This window comes from Polistes dominula, unplaced genomic scaffold (assembly GCF_049000335.1).
Source record: "Polistes dominula isolate Pdom_NZ unplaced genomic scaffold, Pdom_raw_medaka contig_82, whole genome shotgun sequence".
Lineage (NCBI taxonomy): Eukaryota > Metazoa > Arthropoda > Insecta > Hymenoptera > Vespidae > Polistes > Polistes dominula.
In genome coordinates this window covers 6,683,088-6,706,124 of record NW_028301046.1, presented here as the reverse complement: position 1 = coordinate 6,706,124, position 23,037 = coordinate 6,683,088, and the positions used below count along the sequence as shown (strand labels likewise).

Here is a 23,037-nt window from a genome sequence, read left to right as displayed (position 1 = left end):
TAAACGTTTCTATCGATTAATTAACAATTCACTACTATATATCGAACATTTTAAAAAAACTCTAATAAAATTCTTAGATTAATTTTCATGTTCCTATTCAATGATGACTTCGCGTTTCTTATTTTTATCCAATAAAATATCAGATCTGATATTATTCAATATTCAATGTATATTAATAGATATGTCATTTTTAAACAAATTTTCTTTATATTATTATTTTTACTTTAATGGATCTGAAACTGATTCTGATACTAAAAAGTATTTAAATATAATTGATTTAAATATCAATTATTTAATAGATAGATAATAGAATATTCTAATGAACTCTGCTAATATTCTTGGATTATTTTAACGTTCTTATCAGACAATGATTTTAAGTTTTTTCTTGTTTATTTTTATCTAATAAAATATCGGATGGAAATTGTTTTAATATTCGATGTATATTAATAGATATGTCATTTTTAAACAAATTTACATTGTAATTATTTTTCATTTATAGAATATTAAACTGATTCTGATTTAAAAAACCATTTTAACAGGAGCAACCAAGAATGACCAACTGTTAAACATGGAAATACACAATGTATTCTTGTCGTTTGATCAACCGAAAAATATGATTTTAAAGTAGAAATGTTTTCTATACATTATTTTCCTATATGTTTATTTCACTTTTTTCTAAATAACTCATTCAAGTTAAATTTGTTAAATATGTAATTAAAGTATACTAATGTATTTATATCTAAACTTTTTTATTATATATTTTTCTTCACATACTATATTAACAATTTTCAAGGAAAAACTCTAATAAGCGTAATCTCGTGTACGATTTTAAGTATTACCCGTTGCATATAATATTCATAATTAATAATTAAAAACTTCTGATATTAAAATTAACTCGAACTAATAATTACCTAATAATCAATATTATAAATTATTCCACACATATATCGCCCTATATTATATATCCGACTTAGAAAAAAGAAGAAAAAAACTATTTCTAACACGAATAAAATAAATTACATATTGATAGCTATAGATATGCATATCATTTGTATGCAACATATAATAAAAAACTTATCCTGACTAGGTGCGTTTAGCAACTCTCTCTTTCTTTTTCTCTCTCTTTCATATAAACGATGTGTATCCATAGATGTGTGTATCTCGTATTAAAGTCTCAAAAACAAAAAAGGAAAAAAAGAAAAAGAAAAAAATACAAAAAAGAAAGAAAAGAAGAAGGGGATGAAGGAAGGGAGGGTTAAAGGGGAAGAGTGGGGAAGGGGCTTCGATGTGGACGCAGGAAGGTCCAGCTCGTTTGCATCGTAGCGATAATGCGTATGCAAATATTTGTGCGGTTCTCGCTCTAATCTTGGTGTACACTCCTCCTGGATATGTTTCTTTCTTATTTATTTCTTTTTTTCTATTCTTATTTTTTATTTTTATTTTTTTTTAATCTTTTTTTTTATTTTTTTTCTGTTTTTTTTTCTTTATCGAGCGTGCCACTCAGGTGCCGTAAACGAGAACCCGACCTATAAGAGTACAGGGAACACACGCGTGCCATTGGCAGTGAAAAACGTTTATGGTAACGTGCCTTCACCTTTTACGAGCAAAGACATCGATTACTCAATCCCTTCGAAGAGAACGAGGACGAACGAACGAGTAAAAAGAAGACTGATCAAATAATCGAGAACACCAATGGCCTAAGACCTAGGTCATTGTCTTACTATTTTTTGTTCACACAATTTACTATTATTTATTAATTAAATCGTATATGGTTATGAAAGTATATTTTAAAAGCTTTTTAGATAATATAATAATCGTATTATGAGTGTTTATTATATTGTATTATTTTATTTGCTTTCCTCTTGACTTTTTTATTTATTTAAATAAATTTATTACGTGAAATTTTGAATGTAGTCTAAAAGTAAGATCGTAGGTAGAGACATTATGAAAATATTAAAAAATGATAATCTGGTATTTTTATAAAGATTTTTGCTTCTTTTTTGTACGTATTAAATAAATTTATTACGTGAAGTGTGTAGTATAATTTAGTTGAATTGTAGATAGGATTATTATACAAATATTAAAAAATAATAATTATATGTTTATTGATATTTTATTTCGGGTTTTTTTTTATTTATTTAAATATATTTATTCCATGAAATTTGAATTATAGTTTAGTTGCATCATAGAGATTTAATACAAATATTAAGAAGTAATAATCGTATTTTTATCAATATTTTTTCTGATTTTTTGTACGTATAATATTTAGATAAATTTATTATGTAAAATTTTGAGTATTATTTCGTTGCATTATAGATACAGTGCGTCCCAAAAATCGTTTTACTGAAAAATAAAAAATATTTATTTTTGACAAGTATTTGGAGTTTCATCATTATGATGAGTCTATGCTGTTTTTTTTCTACTTCGAACAATTTTATTTCAATTTAAATAAATACAATGAAATCGTAGGACTCTTGCTTTATTTCAAACGAATAAATACTTGAAAAATATTAACCATGAAAAATCTAACACTTACATTACACGAAATAAGATGGATATATGGAAAATATTACTTCAGAGTTACTTCTATAGTATTTGCATAAACGGTTAAAACTCATCGTACGTTCTTTCATAACTTTATCCATACAAAAGACACATTTCAATTGCGTCATATTATTTTTACATCACAGTATATGTAAATGTCGAGAAAAAAAATTTTCTAAACGTCTTTCTATTTTCTTATTTTTTTCTTTTCCAAATATTCTCGAACAAAATTACAATTAATAGAAAAAGACGAATGGGGGAATTTAATTAAAATAGTGGCAAATACTTTTGCGAAAGAAAAAAAAAAAGGAATGAAAAAGAAAAGGAAAGGAAAGGAAAGGAAAGGAAACGAAAACGTAACTGCAACAGGTGAAGTATAAAACTCGAAAGTAGGTGTTAGAAAAGTGTAAAATGTATTTAAGGTTGTTGCTATTCCTACCGAGTAGCTTAAACTCGAGAAAAGATCAAGTTTAAAATGAGATGAAGATAGAGAAGGGAGAGGGTGGGGAGGTGATAGGGGTGTTTAAGATATCTTGGTATCGTTCGACGATAAATTTACGTTAGCACGTACTTTTTGCTTTGGCCTTAAACTCTTACTTCTTCTTATTTTATCTTTCTCTCTCTCTCTCTCTCTCTCTCTCTCTCTCTTTCTCTCTTGCTAACTTACAATCCTAATCGGTGATCTTACATCACGGATGCAAAGTCACGACCGGTTTCGAGAAGGAACTCGACTTCGAATGAGCCTCGGAGCAGAAGAGTTGAGAGGATCGAGTGTTTACATTGCTTTACAAGCGTTTATCGAGAAATCTTGAAATCGATCAAAGGTTGTCTCGACTATTTAAAACGTGATTCTGAATGATTTCTTTTCGAAATTGAAATAAGAAGAAGAAGAAGAAAAAGAAAAAAGAAAAAAAGGTAAGATAGAAAGAAAGAAAGATAAACGAGATAAAATGAATATAAGTTTACTTACCTTTCTGTAGTTGACCATGATCCGCCGCGTTCATTTTCGCCTGTAACAAAAAGTGCTGAGCTTCACTAAGTAGAATTAGCACGAGGCTCGCATATATTCGAGCTATTCTACTGAAATATTTTCATGTTGGTTACTAACCTCGTAACCTTGTTTTGTTCCTCGACCACCGCCCCAATAATCGCTTTCCTTGTCGTGAGGATTGCATTGCTGTAACACATATTAAATTAAAATTTACAATGTGTTAGAAATTTTTCGAAAAATTTTTTTTTTCCAAACATTCGATAACGTTTTAGATATTTTATTCTCATTGTACGTTCGTTCTCGTCAATTTCTATTACAACTTGGAAAAAAATAAAGAAACAAGATCATAATGATTATCTTCTTATACATGATTTACATATGATTAGTTTTATTTTGAAAATGGTACGAATACGTTTTTTGTTGTTTCGATAACATTTTATATGTTTGTATATTAATCGATTAAAAAAAAATAAATTAATTGTATTTATGTTTCTATTAACTTTTCAATATGTAATTTGATTATATAAATTTCTTTTATAGACTATTTTAACAGAAAATAATGTATATTTAAGGGTTGTAAATGTACTTATATCACTTATTAAAACAAACAATCCCATTATTTTCCAATAATTCGAATGATATTTGCAAAAAAAAAACTAATCTTTCTTATTGCTGACATATAATACAAGAACAGACAACATTTTTATCTAAAACAATTTCGTATTTGAATTAAAAACGTATATGGTAAAATATTTTCGGTGGTTTGAGTTAGTATCGTTTCCCCTACACCCCCCTTAAACGTGGAAAATGTTCATTGTCTCGAAATAGAGAGAGAGAAAAAGAGAGATGGAGAATGATGAAGAAGAGAAAAGAGTGGGGTTGGGGGGGGAAGAACTCGAGGAGGAATAATTGGCGCGAGTTAGAGACACGAACGAGGACGACGAGTTAGCGGTAGGAAGGGGTGGAAAGGGGTGGGAGGCGGTGAAGCGCGATGCGTCGGAGAAGGGGACGCTCCCACCTCCTCAACCGGGTGGCAGTAGGGTGGCAGCAGGGTGAGTCGGTCTAGACACAACACAGACGAGGGTGGCGGGCCTGTGACCTTGGGCATCACTCGGCCTTCTATAGAGATAAACGAGCCAACCCCGTCGAACGAGTACGACAACCAACGAGTACGATAAACGAGAATCTTTTTAACGAATTCATTCTTACATATATCCTTGTTTGAAAAAAGAAATTATATCACACACATTTCGTTATTATTTTATTTGTAATAACATATTTTTATATGCAATATCATAATGTTTCGGTAGTTACGTACGAGTATGTTTAATATTTAATAAATATAAAATTTATAAATGTTTATAAATTTTTAATTTTTATTAAAATGCAAAATAATTTTCAGAATTTGGTTAGACAAATGAAATGATATATTTTTTTCTAAACAATTTCGATACGTTCATATAGAACTTCTCAGAAAATGCACTTTCTTACTGTATCCTTTTTTTTGGGTTTCTATTCTTCCACCCCCGCTTCTATTTTCTCGTTTTCATTTTATTTTTTTATTTATTTTTTCTTTCTTTTTAAGTATACTTATAAAATTTGTTTTGCATTTGATAACATATATGAAAAATTAGTATCCGCGCTGTACGAGGCGTATAGCGAAAAATTATTTTTTTAAAAAAGGAATGTCATTTTTTTCTTTTTGCTTTTTTTTTCTTCTTTTTTTTCTTCGGAATGTAAATATTAAAAGAATGTAAAACAGGTTTTTTTTCTCGCGTCATCTTGTTTTCTTTTTTCTTTTTTACTTTATTTTTTTTTCTATACTATGAAAATTTGTTCTGAATCTATTAACATATATGAAAAAATTATTGTGTTATTTTAAGCGGAAGAAAGAAATAGAAAAAAAAGAAGTTAATAATGATTTTTCGTTAGTAAATATTAAAAATAATGTAAAAAGAACTTTTTTTTAACCGTAATCAATGTATTCCGCAAATAAATATTAGCATGAAGTAGAAAAATGAATACGATGTATGTATAAAATGTTTAAAAAGAAAAAGGAAAATGAAAATATATGTCTAATGAAATTGAAAATAATTGTTTCATTTTTTTTTTTGTAAAAATTGTCTACGAACAAAAGGATCCTTTATTATAAATGTAATACAAATCTTGTATTCTTGAATAAAGAAAAAATTCTATTCGGAGTAACACACGGTGAAATTTCATGCATACTTAAAAAGGGAAAACACCTGTTCGGTGGAAAACCCCACGATACAAATCATTTCTCAAATTTGTCATTTAAAAATAACATATATGTTAAACTAATTAATTGCATTTCACAAAATTAACGCCCATTTTTCGAGTAGACTGATGAATCGGTTTATTGATATCAAGTGTGCCCAATGGTGTGTCGTCGAAAAGGGAGGATATAGAGAGTTTTAGCGGGAGGACCCTTTTTAAAGGGATTCTACGGCATAGCCATTTAAAGACGACCCTGTTTCCCTTCTCACGACCTCCTAAACCTCAGCCAACTCTCGAATGAAACGACCAAACGACCCTTCGTATCTCGCGGAACCTTGCGTGTGGTCATGTTACCTATCTATCTTCCTATCTCTCTCACTCTCATTCTGTTATGTTTCTCACCTTTCACGGTCAAGAAGCTGATAAACTACAAGTCCAAATGTCATGATCGAATTGTCAACATTTTTATGTGCATATATTACATATATGCCCATAATTATAAAAATTATCTAATTCTAAGTCATATATCTCTTGTTTCGAAATATTTAAAGGATTACATTTGAATACTAAATGAATTCTATATATTATTTAAATAACAAACACTATTTAACGGTCCATTATTAAAATTATCGTGAAAATACATCGAATTAATTGAGTTTTAAAAGAATGTGTGAAATAACTGATAAACTCATTTTCTTTTTTAAATTTTGACTTTAACCACTTTCATAATTATGAGCACATATTTTATCATAAATATTTTAATAAATTTTTATTTATTTAAAATAATGATTCCCTTTCGGGATACATGGGGCCATATATTTTATTAAATTTTATTATAAAAAAATGTCTCATAATTTTTTTATTTCAACGAAAAAAAATTTTAATTCGTATAATCTAACGGATGTATTTTTTTTTTTAATTGTTCGTTGTTATATTTACGTTTATAAGACAAGTTAAAGTAAAATAAATTAGAACGAGTCGACACTCTTTTGACGTTTTAAGGGACAACACAAGGGTCCGGTTTAAAAAAAAAAAGGGCAGTGATCCTAAGTTTTTCTTCGCGCTACAGGTGGCCCTCGTAATCGTCTCCAATTCTTGTGAGAAAAAAAAATGTTCAAATGAAGAAAAAGTAGAAGAAGAAGAAGAAGGTTATGCATTTTTACTCGAAGTTGGGACAGTTCTTTTTTTACTTCCTCATTTTCTTTCTCTTGGTTTCTTCCCTGTCCGATACTACGCAGAAAGAATCTCTCGAGAGTTTCTCACCCTCGCGGGAAATCGAGGATAGCAAAAAAAAAACAAAAAAAAAAATGGAGAAGAGCTTCATGCAATGACCGAGAAAAGAAAAAGAAAAAGAGAAAGTAAGAAAGAGAGAGAGAGAGAGAGAGAGAGAGAGAGAAAGATACAGTTTTTCCGGGCAGATACCGGAAGTTGGCGTCTGTGATCTATTTCTATTTTAAAAATGAGGAATGAGGGGGATCGAAAAAGAAAAAGAAAAAGAATAAGAATAAGAAGCAGAAGAAGATGATGCAGTAAGGTGGAGCCCTTGTAAGGAGACGCTTTTTAAATCCGATGGTGTGATGCCAGATGGTTCCCTTTGAATCGAACGTAAAATGCCTAAAATTGGATTTGAAATAAATGTTAGTGAAGATGACGGAAAGAAAAGAGATGAGAGGGGGTAGGTTTAGTCGTGGGAGATTTAAAAAAGAAAAGAAAAAAAAAACATAGAAAATAGAGAATATAGCTTCGGCCTAGGGATTAGAATAAATCGCGAAATCTTTTTTTTATAAATTCTTCTAAACTTACGATTTTTCTATTATTTTTTCTCTTAGCCCAGATATTGTACGAACACGAGTAAATGGTAGAAAAAGTTAAAGAAAAAAAAGAAAATAAAATAAATAAAAACAAAACGTCGAATGCATTGAATGGAACTTTACTCTTTCATTGGGAAGGCTCGGTTTCGTTCGATCGAATTCTATCGTCGGAATACTTTTAACACACAGAGTCGACTTTCTCCCGGTCGTTTTTCTTTCTCTTCTTCGTCGAATGGAAACATTGTCATCAAAAACGAAAAACGACTCTCGACTAGACTCTATTTACCAAAACGGAACTCACAAAGTCAAAACGAAATGAAAGATATAGGAGGTTTGGTTGGATGATATTCGTTTATTCGCGAGGTACGACACAGTAAAGTGAATAAGGGTAGTACCCGACTAACGTTCAACGAGATCCTTTTTTTCCTGTATTTTGTTTCTTTTTCCATTCCTTTTAATTTTTTTAGAATTTTATGTTTCTTCAAAAGAACATTAAAACGAAATGAGACTTGTTTTTTTTTATATCAAATTTATTCTTATGATATATCTATATATATATATTAATGATTATCGTATACGTTAATTAGAATTTTTCAAAGCGTTGTTCGCGCAAGCCTGACTGACGGACATATAAGATTGAACCAATTTCTTAAACGAGCATTTATCAAAAATTCATTGAAATTAGATAAGTCACAGTACGAGTATAGTAGTACGGAAGTGACTTCTACGACATAGTGTGAGAGAAGATACAAACGTGGTTTTGAAAGTATTTGCTCGAATAAAAAAGGAAATTACGTCGAAAGGAAAGGTTTAAAGAGTTTTGATTTATGCATATATATATAAACATATATAAAGTATATGATTAAAAACAAATTAGTTTCTAACGAGTTATCGAGATTTCGATCAATGATGATATTAAAATGGGACATTTGCAAAATAACTAAAGACGACCTACGATTAAAAAAAAGGAAACACGGAAGGAATAAAGTAAAAGAGGAACGTATCCCAAAAAGAAAACAAAAAAAAACGAAATGAAAAAGGGGTAGAAGGTAGGGATTGGTTGGTAATTTGCAATTAGAAAGAAACTCCATTCGTTCTGGGTTTGTGGTCCGTCTCGAAACTCGACCCAATAATTTTCATCTCGAGCATCAACGCACAACGATATCCGCTTTAAAGTACTTTCCGCCATTCTAACCGTATCGAGGTAGGGAGTTTCTAGCTGGCGGTAACGACTACGGCAACAGCCCTTAGGCGCATCCACTGCGAGCTAGCATCTCTCTCTCTCACTCTCTCTTGGGAAAAAAAAGAAAAAAAGAAAGAAAAGAAAGAAAGAAGGAAAGATGGAAGGAGAAGGAGGATAGAGAGAAAAAAGGGTGGAAGCGAGGAGGGGGGATACGAGGGAGTAGAAAAATAAAGGGAAGAAAAAAGGGAAAAAATGTGGAAAGAAGAGATAGAGATGGGATATATAGAAAGAGAAGAGAGAGGGAGAAAGAGAGAGAGAGAGAGAGAGAGAGAGAACACTCGGATTGGTAATCCAACCTACCGCGAGCAGCTCGAAGGGAAGATAAAGAAAGGAAAAAAAAATACATTTTAGCTCGCATCCAGGCACCGCAACGGCGCTTCGCCATTTCTCTCTCTCTCTCTCTCTCTCTCTGCTCTCCCTCTTTCATACTTCTTTTTCTTTCTGTCTATCTCTCTCTCTTTTTGCCTTATCCTCTCTTCATCTCCTTCCTTTTTCCTCAGCAAGCGTAGGTGGTCGGACCGATAGTCGAGAGAACGTCCCGATAGCAAAAGGACACCGACGCTCGGCGTCGGGGGGTGGTTGGGTGGTTAGGTTGGTAGGTAGGTAGGTAGGTAGGTAGGTAGGTAGGTAGGTAGGTAGGTAGGTAGGTAGGTAGGTAGGTAGGTAGGTAGGTAGGTAGGTAGGTAGGTAGGTAGGTAGGTAGGTAGGTAGGTAGGTAGGTAGGTAGGTAGGTAGGGTGGTTGGAGTAGAGAAAAAGAAGAAAAAAAAGGAAAAAAAAAACAAGAAAGAGAGAATCAAAAAGATAGAGAAAGAAAACGAGGGGAAGAAGGGAAGTGGAGAAAAAAGTGCTGGAGGAAGAAAAAGAAAGGAGCTGCTGCTGTTGGATGAAGGGAGAAAGAGGGGGAGGCGGGTGGGTGAGTCGGATGGAGAAGGGACGTACGGCGGATGGAGAGGAAGGATGGAGGAGGAGGATGAGATAGATGGGGCGAAAGGGGGGTTGGAAAGTGAGGGAAGCTACTACGTTCGCCGGCCCGGTGGTGGAGGAGTACCGAAAGAGGTTAAAAAAAAATGCGGGAGTCGAGAAAACGGGAGGAAAAAAATCGGCCAAGAGAAGAGAGGAAAAAAGAGAGAGGGAGAGAGGGAGAAAGAGGTGGAGGAAGAGGGAGGTACTGGCCACGGGAGCAGGACGGTAGACGTACGTACATATCGTACGTACCAACGTACGTACGTATAAATAGTGTGGGCGAAATAAAGAAAGAAAGAGAAAGAAATGGAAGAGTGGAGGGTAAGAGAAAGAGAGAGGGAGAGAGAGAGAGAGAGAGAGAGAGAAGAGTGGGTAGATGTGGATGGTGGAAGAGTCGGTGGAGGAGTCGTCGGTGGAGAAGGAAAATAAAAGAGGTGGGGAATAAGAGGGTACATCGTGCACATGCGTGACCGTCCGTCGGTCCGTCCGTTCGTCCTTCTGCCCGTCCGTTCTTCCGTTCCCGTACGAGGCGGCGGTGGTAACGGCGGCGGCGTGTATTGATCAGCCAAAGAGCGCCACGACGCCGGGCGTCCTTTCTACGAGCCTTGCTTTTTTCGGCACGGTGGCGGTGACGGTGGCGGTGGTGGCAGTGGCGCGGTGGCTTGCACCCACCGAGAAAAAGACGGGCGGAGACACGAGACGGTGGTGATTTTCTCTCGCGAGGCTGCCTCCTGGGGGCGCCACGACCTAGCCCAACGGACGCCGCGAACGGATGATGCCCCGACCGAACGCCCCAAACGGACGCCGTGAACGGATGCCCTGCGTGACGTCACTCCTCCCTTCTCTCTCTCTCTCTCTTTTTGGTTTCTTTTCAACCCCTTTTTTCGTCCTCGACTACCCTACGCGACGACCTTACGCTACTATTCTATTCCAAAGCATATAGGTGGATACGTAGAAAAAGATTTTTGTTACCACTGCATCGTGTGATACGTTCCTTTGACGACGATAAAACGACAAAAGGAACACGTCGTTTGATTCGATTTGAGGCTATTTTTTTTTCTTTTAAATTACCGTCATTCAAATCGAAGAATTTTTTCTTTTTAATTCGAGATAAACAACGTTACTCTAAATCTTTCTTTTAATTTTTTTATTCGATCAAACGCTGCGATAAATTTCTGATTATTTTTTCTTTTTTTTTTTTTAAATTGGAAAGAACAAAAAATAATAAGTTATAGCGTATTTTACTTCCCTTCGAAATGTTTTCCTTCCAATAAATACTTTCTTCGAACGTTCTTACGTTTCTCTGTTTTTTTTTCTTTTTTCTTTTCTTTTCATCATTCTTTCTTCCTTCCTACCTTCAATTCCTCCCACACTTTATACTCTTATTCTTCGAAAGAACTCGAAACGAGGCAACGAGAGCGTAGTAACTTCGAACGTTCAGCCCTTGTTATTCCACTCTCGAGCGTTTGCAACTTGTCAAGAGTGCACCCGTTTCGCGAATTCTTTAATTTAAGTCTTAGTTACTCTTACGATTTACCGTGCCTAACAGCGATAAAGCGTCAAAATATTTTCTCACAAACGTGTGAACCGAATAAAGAAAAGAAACCAAAATTTCCCATCCCTAAAAAAAGCAATAAAAAAGCAAAAAAAAAAGCAAAAAAAAAGCAAAAAAAAAATAATAAAAGGATAAAATAGAAAGATGTAATCGAGACGAGCTTAACGAGCGTTAAATCGTTTCATCGAAGACGAGAAGGTAACTTTAAATACTTGCGGTTTTTCTTCGAGAAAGAGTGAGAAAGAAAGAAAGAAAGAAAGAAAGAAAGAAAGAGAGAGAGAGAGAGAAAGAAAGAGGGTGAATGTCTCCAAGGAACTTGATATCTTCACAGAAAAGGTTGGTTACGGAGGAGGAATGGCCGAGAGGTTTGAAAAAAAACTTCGACCTCGAGTTTCTCGCGAGTATCGGCGACTCTCGGTTAAAGCGATGGTGGTAGTAATGGTGGTGATGGTAGTACGATGGTGTACTACACTCGTTCGTCAGCCAGTCGACGAGAAGATCCAATGTTTGGAGAGGACTACTTAATTCCTAATACCTACTAAGGGCGATGCACTAACGATCTCTTCTCTCGCTATCCACCTTTTAGCCTGATCATCTTTCGAGAGAGTTGCGTAAGCAGATACATCACGATTCATCTCAATTTCATCCTTGTTTCGAAGTATCTTAAACGATTAATATGTTAAATAAATCGAGATTTCAATTGAATTTTTATTTTATTCAAATTTGTCGAATATTTTATTATCATAGATCTAATGAAAGAAAATGAAATGAAATAAAACATAAAATTGATTTTCCAAAAATTAAAAAAAAAAAAAAATTTCTTCAACGTGTTATTTATTACTCAGATAACTCGAAGATTTCAAAATGTTGACGAAGAAAAAGAAAAATGGTATCTTCATCATCATCTTCTTCTTCTTTTTCTTTTTTAGTTATAGCAATTCGATCACGAAGTCGAATTTCTAGGCTGACAGTAGAGAACCAAAAGAAGATTGAAAGGAACCACGAAACTACGAGTTGCTAGAGTTCTTCGACGATTCTAGGGGAGGACTTCTGATAAATCGTCAGCAGCTGCCAAAACTAGCTTTTCAAGGGTTACAAGAAGAACACGTGGCTTCGTGCCGTAAAGAACCGAGGAAAGAATTATTTTGACTGTTGATCTCTACTTGGACACAACGACGCATTTTTTCTTTATCCTTTAACGATCTTAAATGGCTGCAGGATGCTATTATTTTCTCCTTCAACATTTCTCAGCGAATTTTTACTCCCTAAATTGAATTTAAGATTACGTTTACGCGGTTCTAAAATCGAGTAGAAAGAAAAATGAAATAATAAATGAGTAAACTAAGGAGGTGGAGAAGAAGGAGGAGGAAGAGAAGGGGGAATAAGACGTAAAAGGAACAAGTTTACACTTGTTATATATAATTCTAAAAATAAGACAAGGGGAAAAGATAGAAAATAAAAGTAATAAGAAAAGTTGTACGAATCGATAATATCGAAATAACGGATTTTAATAGGTCTTATATATATATATATAGTGTTCGTCATCTGAAATAAATATTATTTCTTCGTTAGGTTTTAAAACTTAATGAACTAACGTCGAAACATTTAGATGCTCTTAAGCTTTATCAGTGAAAAGACGCGTTCAAAGTAGATTATCTTGACTCGAGAATCTACTCCTTTCCCTTTCCCTTTCCCTTCATTCAAGAGAGAATATACATGAAACACACATGTGTTCCCACAGGGTGTCGAGACTGGTATCGCTTTCGTAGCTGTTTTTTTTTTCTTCATTTTTTTTTCTTTTTCACTGACTTAGAACGCCTAAACGACGAGACACGGAGGGTGGGCCAATGACGCACATGTGGTCTGTGTCACGTTCGTTCTCCTTCACATTCTCATTTAACTCCCTCTCTCTCTCTTTCTCTCTTTTTATCTATCTACTTGGAGACAGACGAGAAGGAAAGAGAGAGAGAAAGAGGGGGAATAGAGAGTGATAAAATTCAACAGTTGGCTCCGAATGGGGGCTTCTCTCACTCACTCACTCTCTCTTTCTCTCTCCCTTTCTCCCTCTCTCGCTCTTTGGGACTCTTCACGCTCTTGGAAAACTCGAATGCAGTGGCTTGATAGCTGATCGGGATTTACGTGCCAACGTTACGCCCGTGGGGGCTATCTGCCAATGAACTATTTTGAAATTATCGATTGTATCGAAAATTCTTCAAAAAAGAAAAAAAAAGAAAACATTGTCCGAGTTATTTGAAAATATCGAATATATTAGATTAATGTCATATTTTATACGCATTTTTATTATTATTATTATTATTATTATTATTATTATTATTATTATTATTATTATTATTATTTACATCGTAGTGATAAATCAAAATACGTACTAAGTATTGTAATTATTTATAATACGAATAATAACAAACGAGTAACATTAATCCTTATCGGTCGTAAGTAACGTGGGAAGTGATTTACAAATAAGAATATGGTATTTAATAATACAGTAATTAATAATTTTATATATTTATAGTACTCCTTCAAAAAAAAAAAAATAATAATTTCTAATAAATTATAAATTATTCTTATAATACTGAACAATTTTGTTGAATATTTATCAAAACCACTTATGACTTATTAGTGAGAATCATCAATATATAAAAGTCTTACGACCAATAAGAATTAAAATTGCAATACGTAAAAAACCCTATTCTTGTCAAATTTGTAAGAATAAAGTGTCGCAGCTGCTGTGAACAATATGTGTTAAAAAACTCCTTCGCTCTCTCTTTCTCTGTCACTTTCTTATAAAGAAGAAAAATCTTTTTTTGTATCCCTTCTGTTTAAGTTAGGGGCTAGCGTCAACGATATAATCGTTGACCTAAAACCGTGGAATAAAGGTAGACGTGGTCGCGACGAGTTTAAGGGTTGCCAACGAGAGTGAGAAAGAGGGGTTGCCGTCATGTGCGCGGGCGGGCAACAACGGGGTAAGAGATCTGACCCAGACGAGTTTTTCCGACGGTTTCCCGGGGGTTTCTCCTATTTTTCTCGCTCGTAACGTCGTCGTCGTCGTCGTCGTCGTTGTCGGTGCGGTGCGGTGCGGTGTGTGCGCTCGGGTTCTGCAGACAATTCGCAGTAAAATTTTTACAGCCGGCCCCTTTCCCCTCCTTCTCCTTTTCTTTCTCGTCGTTCCCCTTTCACCCTCCCGTCCTGTTTTCCTCCTCTCTCCCCCCAGAAACCCCTGGCCCACCACCACCCCACATCGTCCGCGACAGCGACAGCAGCAGCAGCAACGGAGAAGTGAGTTGGTACGAGGGGGTGAGCTGGGGGTGTGTGTAGAATGGAAGCAAACGGATGAAGTGGGGTGGGTTTGGGTTGAAAGGGGGAGGACGGGTGAGTTTTGGGGGGTGGAGAGAGGTTCAGACGCGCGGAATGGCCGCGGCCTGCTCGCGGAAACACATAAACCTATACGTTCTGCCTGTCTACCTACGATCTCCAATCTCCTCATCCTCCTTCTTCGTCTTCCACCTACATGACTACTACTACTACTACTACTACTACTACTACTACTACTACTACTACTATTACTACTACTACTATTACTACTGTAGCAGTAGCAGCAGCTTCTCCTTCTCCTTCTCCTTCTCTTCATTCTCTCTCCAGACGCATTTCACCGTCTCTCTACTTTATTCGACCTTTTTACCATTTTTCATATTATATTTATCTCTGGTTCACCTTCGAGTATCTCGTTATAGTTTTACGTCGAGAGACGAGAAATACTGTGCTTGCTCTTTTTTTCTATTTCTTTCTGTTTTCTTTTCTCTCTCTCTCTCTCTGTATGTTGTCTTTTTTTTTTTTTTGCATCAGGGGCCCTTCTCGTTATTTCGATATAGATTAAAACATTTTTTTTAAATATCATTTTTCTTCCTTTTACTATGCTTTCTCTTATTTTTTGAAATTTATCTTAGTTTATTTTTACGTATTTCTATCGAAATTAATTTTTATATTATAATATTTTTAATTTATATATATATATATATATATATATATATATATATATATATATATATATATATATAATTATGTATAATATGTATATATATATATATATTTATGTATAAAAGGAAGAATAAAATTTATTATTTTACTTTCCTATCCTTGTGTACTCTTTATTCTTAACCCTTATCACGAATTATTTCATTTTTGTGTCGTACCATGCCGAAAGAGTATATTTTTTCTTCGGCTCACTTTATCCTTTCTATCTTCTTCTCATGAGTCTACCAACTCGTACTTTACATTCAAGTGTTCGTTATAGATTTATTTCAGTAAAAGAAATCATCTATATTTTTGCTTTTTCTTTTTTACCAACAACCACATTTTAATATATTATTTTTCTTTTCTTTTTCCAAACTATTCGTACATTAATTTATCCTACTTATTTTTCTTCTTTTTTTTTTAAAAAAGAAATATTGTCCGTTAGATTAGAAATATTATAAGAGGATAGATGGTGAATCGGTTTTCGATTTATAATAATAATGAAAAGAGAGCAGAGAGAAAGAGATAGAGAAAGTGAGAAAGAAAGAGAAGGATAGAGAAAGAGAAGGACAACGTGGGAGTTTTATTCTTTTCTCGATTGCAAATATCTTACTCTAAGAAATTCTTCCTTAAATCGCAAATAAAATTCTACCGAGTTTATGCGTCTCGTGAAGAAACTTTAGAGTAGGGTTAGCGGTATCCTTCAAGACTGGGTTGGACGATGAGTATAACAAAGAGAGAGATAAAAAGAGAGTAAGAGAAAGAGAGAGAAGATCCTAGGCCCGAAGAATAACCGCGACCTGATCACGGAGAAACCATAAAACTCATACGTCTTTGCAGTCTATAGTTTGAATCTCAAATCTCGAATCTTCATTGTATGTCTTTGTCTCTCTTATCTCCTTCATTTTTCTTTTTTTCGTTCTTTCCCATTTTTATTCAAAAATATTTTTAATTGCATAAATGAAACGAGTCAAGAGTCTCCTAATTTTTTTTTCAATTATTTGTTTAAACCTTTGAATGCTAAATACTCTTAATTGAAGTGTTTAGGGAGAGAATACTGTATTCTTTGTGTGTTTGTTTCGTGTGACTGATTTTATTAATCTTATCGAATAATACATTTTATTTAATAATTAAGGTGCTATTGCTTATTAGATAACTTTGATGGGACAAGATTCAAAATAATATATATATATATATATATAATATTTTTGCATTTATATAGACAAACACATAATTATTATTCACACTGGGAATTTCTATAAAATGCATGTATGCGTTCATAGCACTCAAAAGATTAATTCAGAAATATTAGGAAAAAGGTTATTTTATTTTGTTTTTTTTTTGCTTTTCATCTTTTTCGAGTTATCTTGAATTTTTCATTATTATTTATAATAATAAGAATACGTTGAAAAAGGGTAGAAAGAGGAAAAAAGAAACGTAGTAGGAGATTCTTTGATTTCTTTGGTCGTGTCTCATATCGCGGTAAAATTTCTACGAACGCGATAAGCGGACAAAGTCGACGAAGGATTTACGTCGGGTTAAGAAAAATCGAATCTTGACTTTTAAATTTTAACGGGTACCACGTGAGGGTGGAAAGTTAAGAAGGTCGTGATATTTATGTGAACCGATAGTCTCGGGTGTCGAAGCTGGCACGTATTATCTGAACGAAATATAACTCCCTCAAGGGTAACCCAGGGGCTGGGAAAAGACTTTGAAAATTGTGCTAGACAAAAAGACTACGTTTACTTGCAATCAAAGGTATATCATAAAACTTATCTCAACGTTATTGTGGTTGACTAACATTTTAGATTAATTAAAAAGTCTAATCGATGTTAGTTACTTTTACCTTATCGGGAAAGAAAGAAATTCGGTGAATTGATTTTATGAATATAAAGTTAGTCACAAATGTGTCCAGCATTTCTAAACAATATTGTGGACAGATTTTAAATTGACCAAGGAAAGATTTTTAGTACTATACGTAATATTTAAAGAAAATGATTACAAAACGTTGGCTATCGTTTTCAGTTAACTCCAAGGAAGAAAGAACAAAGTTTAAGTCTCGTAAGTTTCGATAAAGCTTTACGGTATTTTCGATAGAAGCAGAAAGTTGAAACTCGTTTGGCAAAAACATAGTAGGAAAAGAGCTGTGTGTAGGACGAGAAAGAGGAAGAGGAGGAGGAGGAGGAGGAGGAGGAGGAGGAGGAGGAGAGTTGCAGAGGAAGAGAATTATTTGAAAGAACCTCGGCGTTTTCTTTTTTCGACACTAACCGCGGGAGCCATCGAGTTCTAAGGACGAGTGGAAAGTGGAAGCTTTTCCGGATACGTTGGTGCGAGGAAAAAGTCCTTGTGCGGTGCGGTGCGGTACGGTACGGTACCGTGCGAAACGTCGACGAAAGGGTAGAACGAACCAGAACTGAAGGGTCTTTACTTGCTTCAGAAATAATTCCGTGCTATTCCGGTAGGTACAGTCTACTTCAACGAAACGGCAAAAAGGTAAAGGTTCCTACCTTTAGAAGTAATTCCTCTCTCTCATTCGATTAATTTGTGATATAATCGAGATTATCGTTAGTGGATGTTCGATCTTACTTTATTTTTCATCAAACTCATCGGTGCTTTAAAACGTACTGAAACGTTCCAAAAACGTAACCCATATATATATAAGTAAAGCTACCTTGCTGCTTGTACGTTTGAATTTTTAAGTAGGAAGTACGAAGGGCGAATTTTCGTTTACGCTGAAACACAGGAGAAGGGAAGAAGAGGAAGAAGAGGAGAGAAAGGAAGAGAGTAAGTAAGAGAGTGAGAGAGAGAGAGAGAGAAAGGAAAAAAAACCGTCGCAATTAACGTTAAAAGGTTCCTGGACACTTCAAACTCAAAACTCTCGTAAAATCCGTGAACCGCGAGCACGCTCGCTGCTAGTTTTCAAAAGGGCCACGTGATTCCCTTTACATCCAACTTTTCGTTTGACCGACTTTTCTGCTTCCACGACCTTAAAGGACTGAAATTTACCGACGTAGTCCTTATTTTTAGATCGACGTTTCTATATTTTCGACTTGGAATGAGAGAGAGTGCGAACGAATGTTTAACGAAAAAACAAAAATAAAAAAAAAGTAAAAGATACAAAATAAAAAAAAATAACTAAATGTGTACAAAGTCGATAACGAGTTTTCATAAAGAATAAAGAACGTAAAAAGTAAAACATAGAAAAAGAAAGAAAAGGAAAATAAAGGAAAGTAAAAATAAAAGGAAACGAAAAAAGAGGAATGGAAAAGAAATGAAAAGAAAAAGGAAAAAGAACAAAACGAAAAATAAAATAAAATATATAAAAGGCAAAATACTGTATATATATATACTGATAATTAACAACGAAGCATATAAAGCGCGCGAGCGCGCATTTACGTACACACGTGTACATGATTAAAAAAATAACGAGATAGCAGCCTCGACGCTTCGTGAAATTCTTTCGGCAAGAAAAAGGGGGAAAAGACACGGCGAAGTGAAATAAAAAGAAAAATAATAGAAAGAAAAAATTACAAAAAAATAAAAAATAAAGGAAACACGCAAAGAGAGAGAAAGAGATAAAAGAAGCGCATTCGTGAAAGAATTCGAGAATAAAATGAAATTCCCTTTACCTTGGGGAAAAAATATAGGTGATCGCTTTTCCAGCGACCACCACCTATTCTTGACTCGATGCTCCGATAACATTTGGAAGGGATATATATATATATATATATATATGTATAGGTAGGTATAACATATAACATACGTGTAGTAAGTACGTACCTACGTTGGAAAACGAATCGAGCTACGTCGTTCTTGAAACGCGTCGAAATGAAATTCTCCGAAGGTCGGCCAACCAACCACTCTTTCGCACGACTCTTCTTGTGCGTGTTAACCCTCTGCTCTATTTTCCACTACCCGACGATAATATATATATATATATATATATATATATATATATATATAAGATTAAAGATAAGATCTCTCGTTGTGCGATAAATAATTTAAAAAAAATAAAAAAAGCATAAAAATAATAATAATAATAATTTATTACAAATAATCTATATGACAAATTAAATGTATAAATTGTAATTGAAACGTTAGCGATATTATATTCGTAAAATGTCGAAGAGAAGTTTTATTAGGAAGCAAAAAAAAAAGAAAGAATAAAAAAAGGAAGTAAAAATGAAGAAGCAAACCCTTTGTCCTAGTTTTCAAGGTCCGGGCAAGTTAAAGGAACGTTGGCGTACCTTAGCAAGGAGACTCGCCTCGCGTAGCGGAGAATAAAAGGGGTTAGGGAGAAGAGGGTTGATACGATGAGGCAAAAGAGAAAGAAAAAGAGGGTGAGAGAAAGTTGTAAAAAGGGTGGCGGTGGTGGTAGTAGTGGTGGTAGTGGTGGTCGGGGGTGAGTAGGTCAAACTTTACGACTCTGCCGTCTAGACGTCGTTGCGCCCCGTACGCGGCAGTAAAACCGTTTTAAGGGGCTGTTTTACCGGTGCACTCGCTCGGTCCGACCTGTTCGAGCGAGAGGTGGCGGGAAAAAGGGGGATGAAAAAGGGTTTTGCGTCTAGTCTGGACGAGAAAACCCCCTAGCCCCGATCTCATCTTCTTTCTTCTTCCTTCTATGCGTTGTTTTTTTCACTCTCTCGGGGTTGTCCGACTATATATATATAATTTTGAAAATAAAAATAAATAGAAAAAGAAAATAAGTGGATGACAAATAAGAGAAAGAAGCATAGAAAGTAAAAATTAGATAGACGGATGAAGAACAAAAAATAAAGGTGAAGTAAATGGATAGACGCAGAGAAACAGATACATTGAGCAAAAGAGAAAGAGAAAGAGAGAGAGAGAAAAGGGAGAATGTTTCTCTATCTTATTTTCGATCCTTTCAGAAATCGATGTGATCTTTTCTTGAAATACTGTTCTTTCGAAATGAGAATACGATGCTGTCCAGTACCATCCCTTATTTCTTTTTGAAGGAATGAAAGAGAGAGAGAGAGGGAGAGAGAGAGAGGAGTGTGTCGTGGCACCGCCCTCCGACCTTTTTGATTTATGCTCGTGGTCTTTCGATGGTACTGCGAGGACATTTTAAAGAGGACTCTTCCTGCCGAGAAAGTACTTGGCGTGAATGCTCTTACTTTTCCCCAGAGGAGAAAGAACGAAGATTAAGAAAAAAGAGCTACACACACACACACAGTCATACACACATATATATGTATATATGCATACACGCACGTATTATAGCGAAGGGGTAGCTAAAGGAGAGCAACGATGCCGACAGATTCCCGTTAGGAACAGACGAATGTTTGTTTCGCAATGTATGAGAAAGAAAGAGAGAAGAAGAAGGATGGCGAGGGATTAGAGGGAAAGAGAGAGGAGTAAAAGAGGAAGGGAAAATTCTTGAGTAGCGCTTCTCAAGAGGTACTTCTTCAAACGAGAAGAATATCTCGTGTGCGACACCAAGATTCGAACCTTCTAATGGGCTCGATGACGTCTTCACGGTACGATAGCATCGACGACTTTCAAGTGCTATTGCTAGATCAAATATTCTAACATTAATAATATTTTCTTTTTTTTTCTTTTTCTCTTTCCTTTTTTACATTATATATATATAAAATAATATATATGCAAAAATACGTAATACTATAACAATATTTTATATGATATATTAAAATATTTTGATTTTATATGTTTATATGCTAACATTATATATGAAAAAATTTGTTATATACGAATTGAAGATTAAACCTTGAATCATTTAATTTTGTTTTTTTTCTTCCTTTTTTTTTATACATCTAATTTTCAATGATTTTATTCTAATAATAATATTCTAAGAAGATGACGCACGCGTCGTGAAAGGGCATTTTAGTTTAGATCGAAAAGCTTTAGATTTAGGTTCACTTTGAAAATAAAAACAGCAAACCATTGGTCAGGGCCGTAAGCAGGTGCCCGCACCTGTCCATTACATGATAGACGAAAGAAAGAAAGAAAGAAAGAAAGAAAAAGAGAGAATACATCCGCAGGGTTCCACCTGCCTATCATATACATACATACATATATATAATATATGTATTCTTACATATATATGTAAGAACTTGTTCGCAAATATTCTTTGAGGCTTCGAAATTTTACGGTCGTGAACTTGTATTACGAATCATCGTCAGCCGTAGGTTTATATTTAGTAGCATTTTTACTTAAACGTTGTAATTCAATCTTTTTTCTTCGAACTACTAACTTTTCCTTTCATCGAGTTACATAGGTTGGTGGTTACTTCACGATATCGTGTCCTTTGACCTCGATCCTTTCGATCTTTTCGATCCTTCTGATCAAAAATAGAGAAAAGGAATGAAGGAAGGAAGGTGATTTCACACGTCGTCAAGACTCCATTCTCAGTCAACGACTCGTTGAGATATGACTGATCATCGATCGTTATTGGATCGGCATTAAGGAGGTCAGAAGAAATTGTTCTGGGACATAAGGAAATTTATGTGTCAGTCAGGTAGTCTTTTGGTTAACCTTATACCTGATCGACCCAAATCATTTGTAACGGATGGGGGAAAACACCATAATGACATAATTGCATCTTCTTTCTCGTCTTTCTTAGATTCAGAACCAAACTGACTGAGCGTTTAAACTATTATCATTTTTCTTCCGTCAATTTTTCTTTTATATATTATACATTTGTTTTATTATTTCTTTCTACGTTTATTTATTAATATATTACACTATACTGAGGTGGGTTTTAATTTAAATATCGTTGAAAGGTGTCAGAGTATTCTATGATTTAAAATAAAAATAATACTATTATATTTATATATATGTAAAAGTAAGATCGTAAATACTTTATCACGAAATTTTAACAAAGATATTAAAATAATTATTGGTTTATTGTCAGATTTCCTATTAAAAATAATACTGAGTGAAAGAGATTGTATTCATTATCAATGATCATCGTTACTATTTTAAAAATATTTTAATATTTTACTTCTATTACTTATACGTACTACTATTTCAATAAAAGTTACTACTTTAATTCTATATTTATATATCTTCTTGATGGGATAAAAATGAAAGGTACTGTACACTAGTACATATATCAGATTATTCGGTAAATAATTTTTGAAATTAGAAGAGGAACGATTAAGTATCATTAAAACGTGACTAATTTAACAACATTTTGATCAATTTGATTGATAATTATATTTAGAAAAACAATACCTTACAATCTAAATGAATAATTGAAAATGGATGAAAATTAAGATAGAATATGAGAAATGGAAATATCTATTAAATACAAAAATAACATATTTCATCTTGTTGAAATGATAAATGTATGTATGTATAAGTTTCGAATGAATCGAATACGCCCAATAATAACCCATTGATAGAAAAAGAGAGAGAGAGAAAAAATCAAAACGTCAATTTTGAGACCTCGATGGCGAAATAAGAAATCCATCCTGTTTATTATCTTAAGAAATGGGGGACAATTTTTACGAGATAGTTCAGAAGAAGAAGAATGTTCCACGTTAGTATAGTAAATATTATATAGAAAACTATTCGGCATTGTAAGTTTCCTCAAAGTGCTTCCTTTTTCTTGGCTCATTTTTTTCTCTATTTTCTTTTCTTTTCTTGCTCTTTTTTCTCTTTCGATATCTATCACACCAT

The 23,037-nt window shown here is 34.1% G+C and overlaps 1 protein-coding gene across 3 annotated transcripts in view; it reads right to left on the bottom strand.

The window, feature by feature from the left end:
* Positions 1-23,037, bottom strand: part of LOC107068165 (zinc finger protein rotund) — a 177,365-nt gene that overhangs the window by 77,685 nt on the left and 76,643 nt on the right. For 2 of the 3 annotated variants that reach the window (XM_089175335.1, XM_089175333.1), the window contains exons 3-4: positions 3,653-3,721; positions 3,515-3,569 (exon numbers count right to left, since the gene is read on the bottom strand). In XM_089175335.1, coding sequence (XP_089031461.1) covers positions 3,515-3,569; positions 3,653-3,721 — 124 coding nt within the window. The remainder of the gene's footprint in view (positions 1-3,514; positions 3,570-3,652; positions 3,722-23,037) is intronic. The other variant, XM_089175334.1, reaches the window with a different exon arrangement.